This window comes from Salvia miltiorrhiza, chromosome 3 (assembly GCF_028751815.1).
Source record: "Salvia miltiorrhiza cultivar Shanhuang (shh) chromosome 3, IMPLAD_Smil_shh, whole genome shotgun sequence".
In the NCBI taxonomy this organism is placed as follows: Eukaryota; Viridiplantae; Streptophyta; class Magnoliopsida; order Lamiales; family Lamiaceae; genus Salvia; species Salvia miltiorrhiza.
The window spans coordinates 11128939-11151590 of NC_080389.1; the positions used below are offsets into that span (position 1 = coordinate 11128939).

General features: G+C 37.3%; 3 protein-coding genes across 8 annotated transcripts in view; all 3 read left to right on the forward strand.

The window, feature by feature from the left end:
• LOC131017525 (probable disease resistance protein At1g58602) overlaps positions 1-17349 on the forward strand; it is a 71016-nt gene extending 53667 nt beyond the window's left edge. Inside the window, exons 1-5 of one of the 6 annotated variants that reach the window (XM_057946302.1) lie at positions 1604-1741; positions 1839-1909; positions 14163-14263; positions 14507-15286; positions 15456-17349. In XM_057946302.1, the coding sequence (XP_057802285.1) occupies positions 14530-15286; positions 15456-17185 (2487 nt within the window). In that variant the 5' untranslated portion in view covers positions 1604-1741; positions 1839-1909; positions 14163-14263; positions 14507-14529 and the 3' untranslated portion in view covers positions 17186-17349. Of the gene's footprint in view, positions 1-1603; positions 1742-1838; positions 1910-13367; positions 14264-14506; positions 15287-15455 lie in introns of those variants that run through there. The other 5 variants (XM_057946300.1, XM_057946306.1, XM_057946305.1 and 2 more) reach the window with 5 other exon arrangements.
• A 754-nt stretch (positions 17350-18103) lies between these two features.
• Positions 18104-19111, forward strand: LOC131018320 (glutathione S-transferase T3-like). Its single transcript, XM_057947044.1, has one exon. It carries the CDS (start codon positions 18104-18106, stop codon positions 19109-19111), a length of 1008 nt encoding a protein of 335 aa, XP_057803027.1.
• Positions 19112-19654: 543 nt separating this feature from the next.
• Positions 19655-21031, forward strand: LOC131018321 (uncharacterized). Its single transcript, XM_057947045.1, has one exon. The coding sequence runs from the start codon at positions 19655-19657 to the stop codon at positions 21029-21031; it is 1377 nt and encodes a 458-aa protein (XP_057803028.1).
• The last annotated feature ends 1621 nt before the right edge of the window (positions 21032-22652 follow it).

The following is a 22652-nucleotide window of genomic DNA, read 5'->3' on the forward strand; positions in this document are numbered from 1 at the left end:
TCATCTCATTGATGGAATTAAGATACTTGGGGTTGAGAAATAATTACATGAAAGAGCTGCCACAGTCGTTGGGGTGGTTGAAAAAGCTTGAGGTTCTTGACATAGCTCAAAACTTTATGGTGGAGTTTCCCTCCAAATATAGAATCATTGACGTTAGTTAATAGCTGTCTTGATGAAGACCCCATGCCACTACTAGGGAAGTTACCCAATCTATGTTACCTCAAATTGCGGAATGCATACATGGGTTTAGAAATGGTGATTTTGCACGATGAATTCCCTAGTCTCCTAGTCTTGTGCATCAAAGAGTTGTGGAATCTAAGAAATGTACAATGTGGAAAAGATGCAATGCGTTGGCTCAGTAAATTAGAAATCCAAGATTGTCCATATCTGGATACCCTCCCGAAAGCGATTGGGTTGATGAACCATCTGAAGGAGTTAAGATGGTGACAACTGAAAGCATTGCAACAAAGATCAGTAATACAGACTTGATCTCCGATATAAGTATTGTGAATATCAATTCTTAAATACAGTTATCTGCATTATTGATACATTTTGCTTGTTGGCATTAATTTGAATATTCTCTAGTTTTTCCTCCTATTTTTTCCCCTCTGTTCTTGTGTTTGTAAATGACACTTAGCTGCGACAATTATGGTCAGCGTTTGAATCATTGTTTCATTCTCACTCCACAGCGCGCCATTGTCTTATCTCACTGCAAAAAAATACATCAGTTTTGCGGTGCTTGTGCTATCGGAAATATACATTAGTTTCATTTCATTCTCTTTTATTAGATTGTTATTCTACTTATAATTTGGCTCACATTATATTAAAATTTGTGTAATCTATAATGCGATAATTTTTTTTATAGACAGAGGGAGGGAATACTATGAATTGTTAAATTTTAATTAAGAATAATTATTAAATGCATAATGCATGTGGGGTGAAAGTGGAAGTTGACCTTCATTAATCATTCAACAACCTTTACAATGCATGAACTATTTAAATACTCCTCCGTCCCATAAAAATATGTACTCCCTCCGTCCCTGAAAATTGTGACCTTAATTATTACTATATCGGGACGTCCCTGAAAATTGTGATATTTCCTTATTTGGAAATAACCCCACAAACTCTCTCTCATTATTTACTAAAAAGTGTGGGACTCAATCTCCACTTAAACACAACTACCACACTTTTTCTTAAAACTCGTGTCATCTTCTTCGGGTCTCATCAATTTTTAGAGACGGAGGGAGTGTATTTTTCTTTTTTCGTTCGTCCCATAAGAACAACATACCCTATTTATAGTAATAATTCTCTCATTAAATATTACAATCAAAGTGGAACCATTTCTCCAATATATAACACTATATTTTATAAGATTTTTTAAAATTTGTATCGTCCCATACTATGCATATTTTTATGGCACGGAGTGAGTATCCTTCAAAATTGTTTTTTGTTACTACAAATTTATGTGTGAATCAATAAGTCAACACTTCAGCTGGCTCCATATAAGCTCGTGATATTATTATTTTATTAGTGGTTGTTAAATATTCACATTATTTGGTTTCTTCAACTGGACATTAATCAATATAATTAATCACAACTTTCTAACATTCAAAATCCCTAATTCTACTCAAACGAAATTCACTATTCAGAGCCCTAAATCTAATCACAGTAAACACCACCGGATTCTGCCGCGCCGTTGCTGGCTCGGCGCCACCACGTCCTTCTGTCGCCGGCAGCCAAGGTATGTTATCAGAACTCTGGTTTACTGAATCCAATACCTGTCTTCTTTTCATTCCTTGTCGAATACAAATTTACAATACTTGCTGCTTTTTGAACAGTTCAGTTTGTGTTTGAGCAATTGAGACAAGGGGAGATTGAATAGGAAAGATAAGACGAAGAATCACTCAAGGTAATTTCCTTCTCCTTAGATTTGAATTACTTTTTATATTCACAAGATTAATTATGATGCTCTTATATAAACACAGATTTTGAGTATTGTCACTTCAATGAGCATTCAACTTGTAGTGAAGCTTCAACAACTTATAAAATGTTTCAACGGCTAATAAGATGTATAATAACTTAAGGGCTTGTTGACTGTGCATGATAACATTGATAAGGGTGAGATAAATACTTATAGCACCCAATATATTGGTTGCTTCAAAAATCAAAGCCTTTTGTAAACTAATGATCCGTTATCTACTATCCATATCTTTTTGATTTATTATCACATTTTTATATATTTTATCAAATATAATATCGATATCTAATAAATTAATAAACATTTCAGTCAAAAATATCACACATTATCTCGTATCATATAACAAACGAGCTATAAATATACTCCCTCCATCCCAATTCAATAGGTCAAAAGGATTGGGCATGGACATTAAAAAACCAATAGTTTATAATAAAATAGGAGAGACAAAGTAATTTTTTTGAGGATATATTTGTCCAAAAAGTAGGAGAGAGAAAGAGAAGAGATAAATTATGTATAGGGTACAATGACGTTTGATGTAAGTAATTATTTATGCGATGATATTTGTTATGTGTTGACTTTCCATTTTAGTAAGTGCATATTGAATTGGGACGGAATGAGTATATGCTATAAAAAAAGAACTAAAGAAAGAAAGAATTATTTGGTGTGGGAGCTGACTTGAGCAAGCCCATTGGGATAGAGCATCGCATTTGCAACAACTATCATGCTAAAAACAATTAAGTAATCTTTCCACATGTAAAAGAAATATTAGTACTATGTTTTGGCTCTAGGATCGATATTGGATCAACTATTTGGCTCTCTCTTAAACTTGTTTTTTACAATTAATCTCCAAAAGAATTATTGTGAATATCAATCCATGAGCTAGCGTAGTAATCTGCATTTTGTTTGTTGGCGCGTTAATTTAAATAGCTTCTTGCTAGATTTTCTTCCTTGTCTTTCCCCCTTGGTGGTTGTGTGTTTGTAAATGACATTTAGTTGTGACAAATGTGTTTCTCCCTCGATATATACGGTGCAATTCTGAAAGGTTGATGTGTTTCTCTCATTATTTATATTTGAGTATTGATATCAATTAGAATAATGGTAACGATGAATAATTAATTATCAATTACATCATGACATTGTGTCATGGTGACTTGAGTTCTGAAAGGTTGATGGGCAAAATTTTTAGCACGGAGAGGGGGTACAAATTTTTTGTCTTTTAGCTTTAATTTTGAATGATTGGTTATTGATAAAGATGCTTTTATAAGAGTATCAGTGGGGATGACTTGATAGCTGACCTGATAGAGGGAGGACCACACTGGGTCAGTGAGGCTGCAGTGAGATGACATGATAAGTGACCTGATCTTTTGAGTTTTGATTATTATATTTTTTATTTAATTTTAATTGCAGAAATTTAAATAACACAATTGACTTCAAATTAAACTTCATTAATTTTAAAAATCCTAAAGATTACATTAAAAAAAAAAAAAAAAAACCTAAAGACATAATTTAAAATTACTATGGGCGCCTTCTCGCCGGCGCCTTCTCCTTGAAGGCCATAGCCTTCCACTGCCCTCGTTTCTTGGGCTTCGGCGCACTGTGGGTGGCCGGTGGCTCCTCATCGCTGCTTGGATGAGGTTCCTCCTCCAAGTTGATACCCGCCAAATTGGGATGATAATCATCTCCGCCGGAGAGGTCGGGAATCCAATTTGAGTCGTACCAATTGGAATTGTATGGATCCATTTTTTTATTTTTGGAGAGAAATTGAAAGAGAAGATAGAAGAGTATGGAAGAGAGGTGAAGAAGAAGAAGATATGCAAATTTATAGAAGAGAAAAAAGCAAAATAAAATAAAATGGTCGCATGACCATGAAGTTGAAACAAAAGAAAAGCAGCAACAGTTAAATTCATTTAAAATTTGATTTTATTTTATTTATTTTTTAAAAAAAATTGGCGCGTGTAAAACATGCGCCTGACCAAAATTCTATTGGGGCTGCCCTGTTCTATCGGGAACCCATCGAGTCGTCGTCGCTTGCAGTGGGTGACCCGATAGGCGGGGTGACTCGAGACCCCCTATCTGGTGCCCGCTGCGGATGTTCTAAGTCTGAATAATTAAATAATTTGGGATAACCTATGTGTTTAGTGCCCTACATTATTAATAAAGAGGGCTCGAGATAAAACTAAAATCATTTCTTATTTCACTATTCCTCTTTGAAAAACAAGTTCATCTCACCCGTGGGATAACTTAAATTTAGTGATATAGTAACTATTCATTGTAGTGTATTATTTATTTGACATATATTAATCAGTCTATTTCTAAACATGAATATCAAACAAGTGCTTATTATTCTGCTGCCACTTGTGACTGTCGACTACCAAGTTAGCGTCAAATATTAATTACAAACTCCGGCCATGAAAAAATTACCACTATTTCTTTTTCAATTTGTTCACCAAAAAATTATCACTTTCATTTATAATAGTAAATCCATACATTAAAATGCAAATGCATGTGGGATGAAACTGGAAGTTGACCTCATTAATCATTCAACAGCCTTAACAATGTACGAACTATTTAAATATCTTTCAAAATTGTTTTTTTATTCCTACAAAGTTTATGTTCGAAACAATTAGTCAACACCTAAGCTGGCTCCATATAAGTTAGTGATATTATTTGTCACACCCCAATTCTTGAAGGAATAAACTATAATCGAGGTGCAACTAAAATCATAGAAATAAACAAGGAAAGAACCTTGTGGGATTCAAATAATAGGATAAAAATTCGGGGAACGCCCTTTGAGTGAAGAAAGACAAAAATCAAGTGATATTAATCAATCAACAACATTCTAAGCCTTAGGATCACAAGTTCGGTTTCATGCTTCCGATAACCAACGTTAATAACATAGAGCTAGAAGTTGAGAGTTTAAGCTCGATAAGAAACATAATTCAGAATTTAACATAAAAGTCTTAAGTTGGAGAAATAAAAGACAAATAAGAGCTAGTGCAACAGCGGAAGACAAAATACGGAGTTGAACCCTAGCCTCAGCTCTGCCCCGTCAGCACCGACCAATCAACCTGAAAACATTTGAAAGAAATTTTGGGCTAAGTACTAATGTACTTAGTGGGCTAGCATTTTTATAAATATTTCATAATCATAAGAGCAGTTTATCCAATTATACTTTACATGACTTAGAAGGTTTTAAAACAAAAATAACTTCTAAGCATGTTAAAACATTTTATTATATTGCGCGCAATTGTCACACTCCCTTTCCGTTACTCGCTGTGATCCCGGACCTTTTAGCCACCGACGGATCCATTACTCCTGCTTTACTTGGACTGAGGGCGTAACCCAGCCAAGCTCCCATTTGGGACCCAATGCTCCGGAACACATCCCGTCGAGCACCCTTATAACGCCTCATACATGATTAGTGCCCGATGGAGATCAACCCACCGAGTCAGCTAATAGGTGTACACAATTCTCAAACAACGTGTTAGGTCATAAGAGAACCTCGATCGATTAACTTATGCGAGCCTTAAACAGAGCAGAGTGCACAAAAATATTTATTGGATAAACAGTTTTCATTTCATTGAAATATTTAAGCTCAATAGCTAAATCATACATTTGGAAAATAAGCCCACCTGTATAGGCAATGCCTGTCGTTTAACGTTATCTCTGAATCGGAATAACAGTGCTAATCCTCCTGATGCTCAAAGCCTACAAGAAATCTATTCTCAATAGGTCTCCTTGAATTCTAATCTTAAGTCATGGTGTAGTGCTTAATATTCTATGATTCACTTATCCGGGTTTTCAAAATTTAATGAATAAATAATTGAAAATATTTCTCTTGAGTTAAGAACACCAACAATATTCTTACTCATCTTTTTTAATAATTGGAATTATAAATAAAACCAATTAAATCATAAATATTCTTATTGCAAAATATAATGCAAATCTTATCATGCTTAGCATATAATAAGAAATTTTCTTAAATATGCACATAATAATAATATAATATTATTATGCAAATTAAAATAATTAATCAAACTTAATAAGTCTAATTAATTAAATAGTGTAGTCCATTTTAAATAAAGAAAACTGCACAGCCCAATTAAATAGATTAATAAAGGCCCAACAGATTTAATAAAAACCGGCCCAACTGATAAATAAAATAAAACAAAATTCGGCCCAACACTCAAAATAAATCGGCCCAACCCCTAACCCAAACCTAAAGCCCAACATCCCATTTCTCCACCTTCCTAATCTTCACGCTGCGCCCCCATCCCAATTCACTCTCTCCCTCTCTATTCTCTCTCTCTCTCTCGGACGATCTTGTCCGCCGCGGACGCTCGCCGGAGGAGCAGCGGCGAGAAGCCGCGCCATCCTCGGCTCTCACACACACACACGCATAACACAGAAACACACTCACACACACAACATCAACCTCTTCTTTTCCGGCAGAGGTAGCAGCGCCGCCTCCGCCGCCCGACCGCCGTCCCCTGACTCCCTTCTCCCCCATCTCTCGTCTCACACACAGACGCACGCACCCACCCAACGTCGCCAACAGCCCCGTTCAGCCCTCTCTCCCTCGGTTCCGCCAGAAACTCCGCCGCCTTGGAAGCTCGCCGGAGCAACGGCGAATACTCTCGGCTCTCCCTTCTCTCATCTCCCTCACGCAGCAGGCGCAACCGCCGCGGAGCTCCGCCGCCTCCGGCGTCCTCGCAGCAGATCCGCCGTCGCCTCCTTCTGAAAATCCAGCGGACGACGGCAGCGGCTTCACGCCACTACCACCAGCGTCCTAACCCCCAACTCTCTCTTTCCACCTTGGCGACGACGAGCGCCGCCGCCTCCCTCGGTCTCTCTCTCGGCGACAGCAGCAACAGCTCGTCACTGCGCCGTCGACGCACAGCCAACCTCTTCCCACCCCTGACTCGACTCATACAAGCAGCAACAACAACCAACCGATTCGACGCCTCAAACTCGAAAGCAAGCTAAATCAAGATCAAGACTCCTCTTTTCTTTCTTTCGTTTATTAACAGACTTGAAAACTATTTAGTACTTGCTTATGCACATACATGAATGTATATATATATATAAATATATGCATATATCTGTGAGATGATGAATATGGATTTGTTTCTCTGCTTTAGGCTCAATTAGCACAGGAAGTAAACTAATTGAGTTAGAATTATAACCTTTTGATGAGGTTTCGGCTGGTGTTTGTTGTTGTATTTGTTGTTGTTTACTAAGCTTCTGTGAATGGAGTTCTGTGAATGGAGTTGTACAAGAATTTCAGATGTTGCTTTATTCAAAAATTTGCAAGAGAGACAAGGAAAGAAAAAAAAAATGAAAGAATTTCAAAGTTCCAAACTTACATGGGCAGTGGCGTTTTTTTTTTTAGAGAGAGAGAGCTTGGAAGTTGCTGAAGGTTGTAAGAATTAAATTATGAAATTATGATTGCAGTTCTTACCTCTGCACTTGTTCCTTGGTATGTAGGAGAAATGGTGAGTGGAAGGGAATGAGTATTATGGCTAAAGTTTATTTTGGTGGGGGGCAAAGTATGGTGTGAAGTGTGAGTGGGGAGAGTGGAAAGTGTGAGTGGGTAGTGATGTTAACGTTGGTGGTGGAAGTAATGAATTGGTGAGTAGTGTAGCACCATTGATGAGTAGTGGATTGAGGATGAGATATGGGAGGATTTTATTAGTCTGCATAAATACATGTATGCTAAAAATAATCATGATATAGGGTGGCTATTAGGAACATAAATAATATATCGGGACTGTAATAATACTTCAGGGTTCGAAAAAAAATAGCTCGTGAAAGATTGCTAAATTAAATAAATATGCAATGCATATAAATTCAATAACTAAATTTACAAATATTTTTGTAAATCATTTTTGTTGGAATTAAAAAAATAAATTCATTTTCTTTTATCCGGCGTGAATCAACTTAATATCTAAGTTTAAAAAAAAAATCTAAATTTAATATAAATAGGCGGGGTGTTACATTCCTCCCTCCTTATAAAAATTTCGTCCTCGAAATTGCATATCTGGGTCATCTAGTTTGGATACTAGACTTTCATTCCACTCAACTCTTGTGCGGCACTAAATCATATACGTACTTAATTCCCTAACAGCGCGACATCGTTTAGCAAACTAGAAAATTTTCCTCAAACTCTGGTACGTCGTTATGTCGTGGAAACTTGTCTCGTCCTCTCCTGAAGATTGAAGAGGGATCTTTCTCTTGTTAAAAGTATCGTGGCGCTGACTTGAGTAAGTCAACCAATTCGAGGATTGCGTCAATTTCTATCATAAGAATAACATGTAAGTATGTCAAAATGTTTCGGCGCCTATATCGAGCTCTGAATTCGCGGTGACGTCCTTAGTAGCAGTCTTTCATCGTCAGTTGTACTAACTTCTAACGTTGTTACGGACGATTATAGCGTAAATTCTAATTTCTTACAAGCAACATATGAAATGGAAGAATAGGATACTCCAATATTGAATAGAGCTATAATCGACATGTCGAAAACATTAATCGTACCTGCCAGGTTTCCGTGATCTCCTGCTGCTCGATGTTGGTTAAGGGCATAGGCCCTAGCGTATCGTGGTTGGTTCTGATTTCCTCTAGGACCTTGGTTTTGTCGTTGTTGGTTTCCAGGATTTTGTTGTTGGGGTGCTCCTCCTCCCTTCTTTGGGCATGTTGAGACATAATGCCCGGCCTCTCCGCAGTTATAGCAGACGTTCATTCCTTTCAGACATTCTCCCGGATGGAGTTTTTGACATTTTGGGCAAGGAGTTTGAACTATTGCTTGAGGTTGTGGGTTCTGATGTTGATTCTGATTTTGATTTGCCGTCCATGGTTTCTTCCCATGTGAAATTCTCCCACTGTTCGTCAGTCATAGTCCGCCTCACTGACTCCCACCAAAAGTCAGCTTCGTCCACCAACTGATAAGTTGCGCATGCCACTTTATCCTCATCGTCACAACGGATGTAGTTGAAGATCCGTTCTATTGCCCTAACCCATTTCTCGGCATCCGCAGGTTCGCCCAATCCATCAAACGTTGGAGGTTTTTCCTTGCGAAACTTTTCCTCGGCTGTGCGATTTGGTGCTACTTGTGGAATAGGCTCTTCGGGTACAAATCCCCTACCGCGCCCACGGCCACGTCCGCGCCCTCTACCACGTCCTCTTGGTGCACCTTCCATTCTGATTGACGGACGAGAATCAACAGAAGAAAAGACTCATTCGGCATACATACATACATACATACATAGATATACACGAGATATATCTTCTATGGTGTAACCATGTGAAAGACTAGTTCTACGTGGAAACTAATCTAAACTTAAGTGGAATAACTTAAGTGAAACCTTAATCTCATGACATTTCTTCTACGTTGTAACATATCTATGTTAAACGTTGCTATCTTATCATTCCTTACTTAAATCGATCAAGCGGAGCTTTCACGACTAACATTTCTAAGGCATCATTGGGTAGTTCTCAAACCATTTGTAAGAGGACTCATCATTCAAATCGTATAGGCAGTGGACCTAAAACGATAACATAAAACTTTTCATTCATTTAATCATTTGTTTCTTTTGAAACCTTTAAACATATGGACAATAAATGCCCCTTTCATAAAAATTTTCTTAATCCGGAAAGATTAATGAAATCTAACTCGACCATAAATTCATTGATTCGTTAAGGGCTCGGGTAATCCCAAACACGACATACATACATACATTGGTTATATGAGTTAAAGGTTCAAAATAACAATATGAAAGCGATAAGCAATTCATATAACATCATACATTAAAAGCGCGCACTTCTTAAAAACTTTGAAAGCATTTAAAATCATTGAATTTTTTTTTTTTTAAGTCGTACCTTTTGTTACGGCAGTGTGACGGCGAGCTGAGGGTCAACAAATTTTCTTAGAAGTCTAGAGATACTATTCTAGACTCGTCATTGAAAAGCTTATGGTTATCAGAAACATGAAAGAAAACTTATGCTCTGATACCATTCTGTCACACCCCAATTCTTGAAGGAATAAACTATAATCGAGGTGCAACTAAAATCATAGAAATAAACAAGGAAAGAACCTTGTGGGATTCAAATAATAGGATAAAAATTCGGGGAACGCCCTTTGAGTGAAGAAAGACAAAAATCAAGTGATATTAATCAATCAACAACATTCTAAGCCTTAGGATCACAAGTTCGGTTTCATGCTTCCGATAACCAACGTTAATAACATAGAGCTAGAAGTTGAGAGTTTAAGCTCGATAAGAAACATAATTCAGAATTTAACATAAAAGTCTTAAGTTGGAGAAATAAAAGACAAATAAGAGCTAGTGCAACAGCGGAAGACAAAATACGGAGTTGAACCCTAGCCTCAGCTCTGCCCCGTCAGCACCGACCAATCAACCTGAAAACATTTGAAAGAAATTTTGGGCTAAGTACTAATGTACTTAGTGGGCTAGCATTTTTATAAATATTTCATAATCATAAGAGCAGTTTATCCAATTATACTTTACATGACTTAGAAGGTTTTAAAACAAAAATAACTTCTAAGCATGTTAAAACATTTTATTATATTGCGCGCAATTGTCACACTCCCTTTCCGTTACTCGCTGTGATCCCGGACCTTTTAGCCACCGACGGATCCATTACTCCTGCTTTACTTGGACTGAGGGCGTAACCCAGCCAAGCTCCCATTTGGGACCCAATGCTCCGGAACACATCCCGTCGAGCACCCTTATAACGCCTCATACATGATTAGTGCCCGATGGAGATCAACCCACCGAGTCAGCTAATAGGTGTACACAATTCTCAAACAACGTGTTAGGTCATAAGAGAACCTCGATCGATTAACTTATGCGAGCCTTAAACAGAGCAGAGTGCACAAAAATATTTATTGGATAAACAGTTTTCATTTCATTGAAATATTTAAGCTCAATAGCTAAATCATACATTTGGAAAATAAGCCCACCTGTATAGGCAATGCCTGTCGTTTAACGTTATCTCTGAATCGGAATAACAGTGCTAATCCTCCTGATGCTCAAAGCCTACAAGAAATCTATTCTCAATAGGTCTCCTTGAATTCTAATCTTAAGTCATGGTGTAGTGCTTAATATTCTATGATTCACTTATCCGGGTTTTCAAAATTTAATGAATAAATAATTGAAAATATTTCTCTTGAGTTAAGAACACCAACAATATTCTTACTCATCTTTTTTAATAATTGGAATTATAAATAAAACCAATTAAATCATAAATATTCTTATTGCAAAATATAATGCAAATCTTATCATGCTTAGCATATAATAAGAAATTTTCTTAAATATGCACATAATAATAATATAATATTATTATGCAAATTAAAATAATTAATCAAACTTAATAAGTCTAATTAATTAAATAGTGTAGTCCATTTTAAATAAAGAAAACTGCACAGCCCAATTAAATAGATTAATAAAGGCCCAACAGATTTAATAAAAACCGGCCCAACTGATAAATAAAATAAAACAAAATTCGGCCCAACACTCAAAATAAATCGGCCCAACCCCTAACCCAAACCTAAAGCCCAACATCCCATTTCTCCACCTTCCTAATCTTCACGCTGCGCCCCCATCCCAATTCACTCTCTCCCTCTCTATTCTCTCTCTCTCTCTCGGACGATCTTGTCCGCCGCGGACGCTCGCCGGAGGAGCAGCGGCGAGAAGCCGCGCCATCCTCGGCTCTCACACACACACACGCATAACACAGAAACACACTCACACACACAACATCAACCTCTTCTTTTCCGGCAGAGGTAGCAGCGCCGCCTCCGCCGCCCGACCGCCGTCCCCTGACTCCCTTCTCCCCCATCTCTCGTCTCACACACAGACGCACGCACCCACCCAACGTCGCCAACAGCCCCGTTCAGCCCTCTCTCCCTCGGTTCCGCCAGAAACTCCGCCGCCTTGGAAGCTCGCCGGAGCAACGGCGAATACTCTCGGCTCTCCCTTCTCTCATCTCCCTCACGCAGCAGGCGCAACCGCCGCGGAGCTCCGCCGCCTCCGGCGTCCTCGCAGCAGATCCGCCGTCGCCTCCTTCTGAAAATCCAGCGGACGACGGCAGCGGCTTCACGCCACTACCACCAGCGTCCTAACCCCCAACTCTCTCTTTCCACCTTGGCGACGACGAGCGCCGCCGCCTCCCTCGGTCTCTCTCTCGGCGACAGCAGCAACAGCTCGTCACTGCGCCGTCGACGCACAGCCAACCTCTTCCCACCCCTGACTCGACTCATACAAGCAGCAACAACAACCAACCGATTCGACGCCTCAAACTCGAAAGCAAGCTAAATCAAGATCAAGACTCCTCTTTTCTTTCTTTCGTTTATTAACAGACTTGAAAACTATTTAGTACTTGCTTATGCACATACATGAATGTATATATATATATAAATATATGCATATATCTGTGAGATGATGAATATGGATTTGTTTCTCTGCTTTAGGCTCAATTAGCACAGGAAGTAAACTAATTGAGTTAGAATTATAACCTTTTGATGAGGTTTCGGCTGGTGTTTGTTGTTGTATTTGTTGTTGTTTACTAAGCTTCTGTGAATGGAGTTCTGTGAATGGAGTTGTACAAGAATTTCAGATGTTGCTTTATTCAAAAATTTGCAAGAGAGACAAGGAAAGAAAAAAAAAATGAAAGAATTTCAAAGTTCCAAACTTACATGGGCAGTGGCGTTTTTTTTTTTTAGAGAGAGAGAGCTTGGAAGTTGCTGAAGGTTGTAAGAATTAAATTATGAAATTATGATTGCAGTTCTTACCTCTGCACTTGTTCCTTGGTATGTAGGAGAAATGGTGAGTGGAAGGGAATGAGTATTATGGCTAAAGTTTATTTTGGTGGGGGGCAAAGTATGGTGTGAAGTGTGAGTGGGGAGAGTGGAAAGTGTGAGTGGGTAGTGATGTTAACGTTGGTGGTGGAAGTAATGAATTGGTGAGTAGTGTAGCACCATTGATGAGTAGTGGATTGAGGATGAGATATGGGAGGATTTTATTAGTCTGCATAAATACATGTATGCTAAAAATAATCATGATATAGGGTGGCTATTAGGAACATAAATAATATATCGGGACTGTAATAATACTTCAGGGTTCGAAAAAAAATAGCTCGTGAAAGATTGCTAAATTAAATAAATATGCAATGCATATAAATTCAATAACTAAATTTACAAATATTTTTGTAAATCATTTTTGTTGGAATTAAAAAAATAAATTCATTTTCTTTTATCCGGCGTGAATCAACTTAATATCTAAGTTTAAAAAAAAATTCTAAATTTAATATAAATAGGCGGGGTGTTACATTATTATTTTAAATCGGCATATTAGTCCCTCTGCCCCTATTTTTCACTTACGATACAATTAGTTATTTTTGTTATAAACATTATTCTTCAAATGAGCCTCTACTCATAATTAATCACAACTTCCTAACATTCAAAATCCCTAAATCTACTAAAACGAAATTCACTATTCACAGTAAACACCGCCGGATTTCTTTCGCCAGCAGCCCAGGTATGTTATCTCAACTCTGGTTTACTGAATCCAATACATGTGTTCTTTTTCTTTTCGAATACAAATTTGCAATGTTTGCTTATTTGCTATTGTCAAAATGGAATCACAATTAGTTGAATCAGTTGAAAATATCATAAGATAAGAGAAGATTAGGAGTCTATGACAGTGACACTGTGATTGCGCGATTACTGAAACTTCTCTACAAGCAGCGAGGCCGATTTCTTTCAATGAATTTTTATTTTTTCAATAAAATAGACTTGAGCTGAATTCTTCTGTTTGTGTTTGTTTTGAAGGATCAATAATTAATCCTTCTCAACTTATTGATTGAAGGGAAACGTCTTCCCAGCTGAGTTTCTTTTTGAACCGATCTTGAGCTCTCTCTTTTTTTTTTTGGTTTTTCTGATTAATATGATCAAATGTCCCAGGTTAAGAAATAATTATAGTAGCAATATTGTAATTGTGTAAGCCACCAAACGCGGAAAGACCTCATGGATGATGGATCCATATACTCATCACTATGTAAAGATGAAATTAATTTCATCAAGATTTTTGGTCTCTTCCTTGTTAAGTTTTAGTTTTAGTGTAAAATTATTTGACTTGAAAGATATCACATTCTTCCCTTTAAATCAAAGGGTGCATTGGAAAATCAAGACGAGCTCATTTCATGAAATGTGAGGATTGAATCAGAAAGTCGATCACAACAAACAAAGATTAGAAGAGATATAGAAAAAGGGTAACTTTTTCCTTATCCTTAGATTAGATTAATTTTAAAATTCATGTGTTTATGATGTTTTCAATTATATCGAAAACTAAATTCACATGATTATGATGTTCTTATATAGAGTTAAATTTTTTAAATATTTCGCTTGAGTAATTTCTATTCAATCCAAAAATCATTTTTTTCTATACTAATAATTTATGGATTTGTTGGAATGTGTTATTTCCTAGCTACTAATGATGTTAAATTGCCTATTAGGGCAGTTTGGTTCAAGCAGAAACATGTCGGAGGCTCTCCTCTTATCGGTGATACAGAAGCTAGACATTAATTATGGAGATGACACGAAAACAAAGGAGATTATAAAAGAGCAAATGGAAAGGGTAATTAAAGATATGAGAGAGATTGTGGATATTGTGAGGGATAAGAAATTGGAAGAGGGGAGAAGCCTAAATTTTTTGGTATCTGACCTTGTCGACATGGCTGACGATGCTCTCGACCTTTGCAAACAACACGTAACATATTATAGAGACTATGAGTCCATCCATAGTTGGATCGGAGAGATCAAAAAGCAGATACTTAAACTGGGAGATAATGGGGTGGAGACAGAGTCCAACATCAGATCATCAGAAAATGTTGATGCGGTGGGCTTGGAGGAAGATGTGCAAATGCTGCTTCGCAAAAGGATTATTGGTGGGGAAGATGACCTGAAGACTATTCTTATCAAAGGGATGTGTGGTAGTGGAAAGACAACTCTTGCCAGAGAGATATACAATCATGCAACCGTCATTGAGCGATTCGAGCATCGTGCTTGGGTATCTAATTCTACTTACTTCACTCTTAAAGAGCTACTTTTCAAACTAATACAACAGGTAGATCCTCAGAATCTCCATACATCTTCCTTATTGGAGAATATGGACAATCGAAGGCTTCGAGATATGCTTTGTCAACACCTGCAAGGAACGCGATATTTTATAGTTCTCGATGACATGCCCAAACAAATGCACTTGGAGTCTTTCTTGGAAGCTCTTCCAGATGAAGGTATCTATGATCATCTTTCTGCTTATGATCAAGTAACTTAACCGCTGGTTCAAAATTTTAACTTTTTGCAATTAAAATTTGAAGTCTCAAAAACTAATCAAACAATTTAAGTTTACTGACTCAATAACCTTCTGACTGTTCCTTTTGGGCTTGTCCTTATGTAAAGCAGACAATAGAAGTAGATTGCTCCTCACAAGTCACACGATCCATAAGGACATAGACGTAGACAACGAAGATGTTCATGAGATGAAATTTTTGGATTCTGAGAAGAGCTGGCAATTGTTCTTGAAAACAATAAACCATGGCAATAAATTGACGGGTGAACACAAATTCCCAAAGTCCTTGGAGCATATGGGAAAACAAATGTTGAGAAAATGTGACGGTCTGCCATTAGCTATAAAAGAGGTGGGAAAGCAGTTAGCAGAAAAGAAAGTCTCAACCGGGAAAGAATGGGAGCAACTTCTTGAATCAGTTGATTTTGGTTCAACACTGAAGTTATTGGAACCATTTTATCATAAATTGGATCCCAAACTTGATTCATGTTTCATGTATATGTCCTTCTTTAAGCAAAGTACAACTTTGAGGGAGGAAAAATTGAGAGAGATTTGGGTTGCTGGAGGAGTGGTTTCAACATCTAACTATAAATCATATTTAGATGGTTTAATCAATGAATCTGTTATTCAAGTCCAGGACAAGCGCACGGCGTATCGCATGAATGCTCTGCTACACATGCTATCCATCCAAAAAGCTGAGGAGAAACTAGGTTTGGAGATCCTAAGGAACAATGAAAATAATCTTCCTCCTCAGAGTCCTCGTCATCATCGTGTTATCATTTGTAGCAGAGACAAGTTCAACTACTCCACGGATCAAGATAAACATCTTGTTTCTCTCTTCTTCCATGGAGGTGGCTACTTGGACACTAGTCCGTCTTATTGGAAGAGCTTTGAACAACTTAAGATACTTGACTTTGAAGATTTTGGGTTGAAGATTTTACCGGAAAGTATTGGCACATTGATTGAATTACGATACTTGGGATTGAGAAACAATTACATACAAGAGCTCCCAGACTCGTTGGGGTGCTTGAAAAAGCTTGAGGTTTTTGACATAGCTCAAAACTTTATGGTGGAGGTGCCAGATATTGTATGGGAATTGTGTAGCCTTCGCCACTTCTACTTATCTAATTTGATTTGCAGGAAGCCTTTGAAGATAGACACGCTACCTAACCTGGAGACCTTAACCTACGTCTCGGTTGATAATTGGACATATGAGCTCTCGATCTCAAATATGTCTACTTCTCTTAAGAAATTGGGCATACAAGAATTGGATGAAAACTCAGATGTAAGCAAGCTCTTTGTGTCATTGGCTATGGTGGAGAGTCTTAAACACCTAATCTTAAGAGGGTATCGTTTCAGAAGCATGCCTTGTTTGGACGAGCTTGGTATTATAAAGAGGCTCGATACACTCAAATTGGATGGACTCCTTGTTAGGCTTCCAAGAAGTTTCCCTCGATATCTTAAATCATTGACGTTGGTTAATAGTTGTCTTGATGAAGATCCCATGCCACTACTAGGAAAGTTGTCCAATCTAAAATACCTCAAATTGCGGAACGCATACACTGGTCAACAAATGGTGATCTTGCACAGCGGCTTCCCTCGTCTCAAAGTCTTGTTCATCGAAGAGTTGTGGAATCTGAGAAATGTACAATGTGGAAAAGGTGCAATGCGTTGGCTCCAGAGATTAGAAATCCACGATTGTCCAGATCTGGATACCCTCCCGGAAGAGATTGTGTCGTTCAAATTTTTGAAGGAGATAAAGATGGTGACAACCAAAATCATTGCAGCAAAGATCAAGAATTCTGACTTAATCTCCGAAATAATGATTGTGAATCTCAATCCATGAGCTAGCGCAATTGTCTACATTATTGTTACGTACGTTTTGCTTGTTTGCATTAATTTTAGAAGTTTCTACCTTGATGGTTGTGTGTTTGTAAATGACATTTAGTTGTGACAATTGTGTATTCCTCATATGACATATCTTTCTATTTGGATGGCTATTGTATCCTCTGTTTCTCTCTCGATGGTTGTGTGTGAAGGCTTGGGTCGCTTAGATTTCTAATAGTTTGCTAAGTATTTCTAAGTGACAACTACTTTGGATTGTTAAATTTTAATTAAAGAAAAACTATTAAACGCAGAATGCATGTGGGGTGTAAGTGGAAGTGACCTTCATTAATCATGCAATAGCCTTAACAATATATATCAACTATTTAAATATCTTTCAAACTTGTCTTTTATCTCTACAAATTTTATATGTGAAACAATAAGTCAACACTTCAGCTGGCTTGATATAAGCTGGTGATGTTAGTAGTATTATTTTATTAGTGGTTGTTAAGTATGCACATTATTTGGCTTCTTCAACTGGACATTCAATATTATTAATCACAGCTTTCTAAGACTACAAATAACGGCAACCAATTTGCCAGTGGTCGACCGCCACATAGGAAATTAAAAAAAAAAAAAAAAAGCAAAAATGAGATGATCTATGCTGAAGTCGACCGACCGTGGTCTCCACCCCACCAAATTGAGACCTGCGGTCTCTTCCACATTTTAGATAGGATTTTGATGATGTGTTGCAATTTTATTGGTTGGTTGATTTTAATTTAGATATTAGCATAAAATTTTAATATCTATTATTTATATATATATATATATATATATATATATATATATATATATATATATAAATTTATAATTTTAATTTCTCTATAAATAGACCTCATTTGTTTATAGTTATACATACCAAAATTTTCTACTTTTTGCAATGGATCCTAGAAATTTTTTTGAGGATTCTCAAAATTTCTCAAACTCGCAAGATTATTATCCTAATCTTGATAATATTGATAGCCAAGTTTTTGGATCTGGTTCAAACCCTCAATTTCCATATGATCTCACTCGTGAAAATTCCACTCCAGAAAATATCCACCCCACAAACACAAACACCTCCAGCGGTCCGAAAGGTTGGAATGATCAAGAAGATTTGGCGCTCATGTATGCTTGGTGTACTTGTAGCTCGGATCCAATTGTTGGCACTAATCAAAATAAGGCCACTTTATGGAAACGCATTCAAGCAATGTATGAAGAATCTCGGGCTGACAACTCGCGATTAATGGGAGAGAAAAGAAGCATAGAGTCATTGAGAAATCGTTACAAGAGGTTGAATGCGAATGTAACTAAGTGGGTGGGTGCATATGAGGAAGCATATGCTAGAAAAAGTAGCGGCATGTCTGATGCAGATATTGAGAAGGAAGCACAAATTTTTTATGGAACAACTAAGTTTACGCACTATGAGGTTTTTGAAAAAGTCATGCGTCATCATCCGAATTGGGAGCTGAAGTTGGGCACTGAGCGTACGCGTGCCCGTGCAGTTGATGATGAAGATGATGTTGACGAAGATCGTGGCAGTTCCAAAAAATCAAGAACCACCGAGGAAGATGAGAATCCAAACAACTCCACCTCTGAAACTCCTGTAAGTGAAACTTCAACAATCCGTCGTCCTGCTGGTAGAGATAAAGCAAAAGCAAAAAGGAAAGGAAAAGCTAAAATGTCACAACAGTCGATTATTTCTGAGGATTTTACTGCAGAACTTCAAGCCCTGAGGATCGTACGTGAGAAGGAAACTGATGCAATTAACAGAATGGGAGAAATTAGGATGCAATCCACTTTGATGATGTCAAAATGGAATGTGCTTAACACGTTGCTGGGTAAAAATAACTTATCTCCTCAAGAAGAGTCCATGAAAAATCGACTTATGGCAGAATTATTTCCATAATTCTATTTACATTTATGTTTATTTTAGTTTTCGTGAATATGTTGTGTGATGTCATTCTATGTAATTTCATCTTCAGTACGTTAAATTTATGTAATTTCAATTTCAGTTTATGTATTTTGAATTTAAGTGATGTGATTTTAAATAGTTGTCACTGCAAATGATTTATTGAACGTCAGATTCCACTAGATATTCAACATTGGATGCCTGACAAAAGTTTCAATTATTTATGTTGCCCATTGGCTATACACGTGAATGACATTGGATTCCACTGATAGTGGGATATGACTGATAGTGGGATATGATATTGGATCCCACTGATAGTGGGATATGACATTGGATTCCAACAACTACTCCACTAGCAATTTCAACAAATGACATAGGATTCCAACAACTACACGTGAATGACATTGGATTCCAACAACTACTCCACTAGCAATTTCTATATATCTGTAGTAACAAGTAATTGACCTCATCACAACCAAAGCTTTCCCACATATCCATTTGCTTGATCTATTTGTTAGTATTTAGCCACCAAAATTTAACATGACATCAAATGAAAACTTTGATGATTCCAGTCCTAGCTTTGATCCTTTTGATTTCACCGAATTTGATGAAATGCATGAAAACCATGTATTGCAAAATCGACGCATTGACTCCATGATCGATGATGTGGCTTTTCAGATTCCAACTCTATCTTTACAACCTACAAACAACACTGATAGAGCACCACGACGATTTATTGAACGTCGTCGTGAGCAAGGCCACCAAGGTGTGTTCGAGCAATACTTTTCAGACGAGCCAATATACACTCCTGAAGTTTTTCGAAAAAGGTTTCGTATGCGAAAGCCATTATTCGAAAGAATAATGAACAAACTCGTTGCCACAGATAGTTTTTTTCAACAAAAACGTGATGCAACTGGTCATTTAGGTATGTCTTCGATTCAAAAATGTACTGCAGCGATGAGAGTATTGGCATACGGAACAGGAGCAGACTTGCACGACGAATACATTCGAATGAGCGCACAAACTATAAGAAAATCAGTTGAAAAATTCGTGCAAGGTGTAGTTCACAACTTCGGTGGGGAGTACCTCAGAAGGCCAACCGAAGAAGATCTTGCTTGTCTACTGTATGTTGGTGCTCAACGCGGTTTTCCCGGTATGCTTGGTAGTATTGATTGCATGCATTGGGAATGGAAAAATTGCCCTACTGCATGGGCTGGGCAATATACAGGAAGAAGCGGTAAGACAACAATCATCTTGAAAGCAGTCGCATCTCAAGACCTATGGATCTGGCACGCATTTTTTGGAACTCCAGGTTCAAGAAATGATATCAATGTGCTTCACCAATCGCCTGTTTTCAAAGATATATTGGAAGGTCGAGCACCAAAGGTTAGTTATGTGGTAAATGGCCATGAAAAAGATATGGGATATTATCTCACTGATGGTATATATCCTTCATGGGCAGCATTTGTCAAATCTGTTAATGGTCCACAAACTCGAAAACATCAACTGTTTGCTCAACATCAAGAGGCTGCTCGAAAAGATGTTGAGCGTGCATTTGGAGTTTTACAAGCTCGTTTCAATTTTATCAAACGACCATGTCTCATGTGGGATCGTGATATGATGGGAAAAGTAATGCTTGCTTGCATTATTATGCACAATATGATAGTGGAAGACGAGCGGCATACTTACCTAAATTACTGTGATCCAACAGAATTTATGGAAGTTAGAAGGTTCAATAGCCAAAGTGAAGATGTTGAAGCTAATGATGATCCTAATTTTGAATTTTCCACGGAACGGATTGCAAGTCTAGCAAGCTATATGAGGAATAGGACACAACTTCGTAACAGGGAAGCTCACAATGCTCTAAAAAATGACTTGATCGAACACATTTGGCAAAAGTTTGGCGATGATAATTAAATGCTTAGTATGTATTTTTTTTTCTATTTCGAATTTGCATTGTTGTAGTTTATATTTATAGTTTGTCGTAATTTAAATTTGTATTAGTTTGTTTTTTTTTTCGTTTAATTTTTTTGTAATATTTTAATTTATATTTAATATAATTAAAATTATTACGATTAAAAATAATAGTAAAATAATTATATATAATGTTGTGGTTGGGTGGTTGGAGTGGTCATTGATAAATCAACAAAAATAGAGGTGGTTGGGTTGGAATAAATATAGTGATGTGGAAGAGAGAGAAATTAATTAAATATTGAAGATGGTTGGATGGTTGGGTGGTTGGATGGTTGCTGATAAACATAGCCTAACATCCAAAATCCCTAATTCTACTCAAACGAAATTCACTATTCACAGTAAACACCGCGGGATTCGGCCGCGCCGCCCCCAGCCGTTGCTCGCCACCGCTCCTTCGCTGCTCGTTTGACAACACCACCACATGCTTCCGTCGTTGGTCCGTCGCCACCAGCCAGGTATGTTATCTTAAGTTCTTAACTCTGGTTTACTGAATCCAATAGTTGTGTTCCTTTTCTTGTGGAATACAAATTTACAATGCTTGCTTATTTGCTATTGTCAAAATGGAATCAGAATCAATTGAAAATATCATAATATAAGAACAAGATTATGAGTCTATCACAGTGTTGATCGATCTGTTTTATTTGTGTTTATTTTGAAGGATATACCCTCCGTCCATAAAAGAACTTCTCAGAAAGGATTGACACAGGTTTTAAAAAAAAAATTGTTGAGTGTATTGAGAGTGAAGAAAAGATGAGTAAATGAGATATTTATAAGTGGTGGGGCATAGTCCAAAAATAGATAAGAAGTTCTTTTGTGAACGTCCAAAAAGGAAAAGTATGAAGTTATTATGTGTACGGAGGGAGTATTAGTTGAAACTTAAACCTCAAATATATTGGTGAAATAATAGAATTACTATAATATATAGTAGGTGGGTTGCATCTGTTCGTCTTCCATTTGCATTTCTATGACAATTGTGAATGATATATTTGTTGAAAATTAAGTAGTTTATTGTTTCTATTTAACCTACCCAATAAAATATACTCCATAACTCGTTGAGTTTGACCATAAAATATATAACTTGTGAATTTGTAGTTTATATTTGTTAAGGGAGTGAATGACAATTGCTTAAAGTGAAGGGGTCGTCTTGCAAATAATAAGAAGTTGAAGGACTTAAGTGCAGCTTCTACAGAGTTAGTTTGTGTAACAAACTAACAGAATGGTCGACTGCAGCGGGTGGTTTTCTACTCAAGTCTGGGAGCTGATCTCTTCATTATTTGGCATGTATAAATACTCTTTGAAAACCTTGTAGAAGGGGTTAGAAGTTTGTGTGATTAGTTACAGAAAAGAGTGATAGAGATCTGAATGCAGTAGTCTAGAACATAGGCTTGAGAGTTGCGATCTTCTTCTTCTTGTTCGTTGTAATCTTGTAGCTTCTTGATCTGATTTTAGTGAAATTGTTGTTGATCGTCCGTGGATGTAGGCACATTGCCGAACCACGTAAATTTGGAGTTTTTACTTTCAGTTTTGAGTTTTAATTTCTTCTTCACAAACGTGTGAGTTTGAG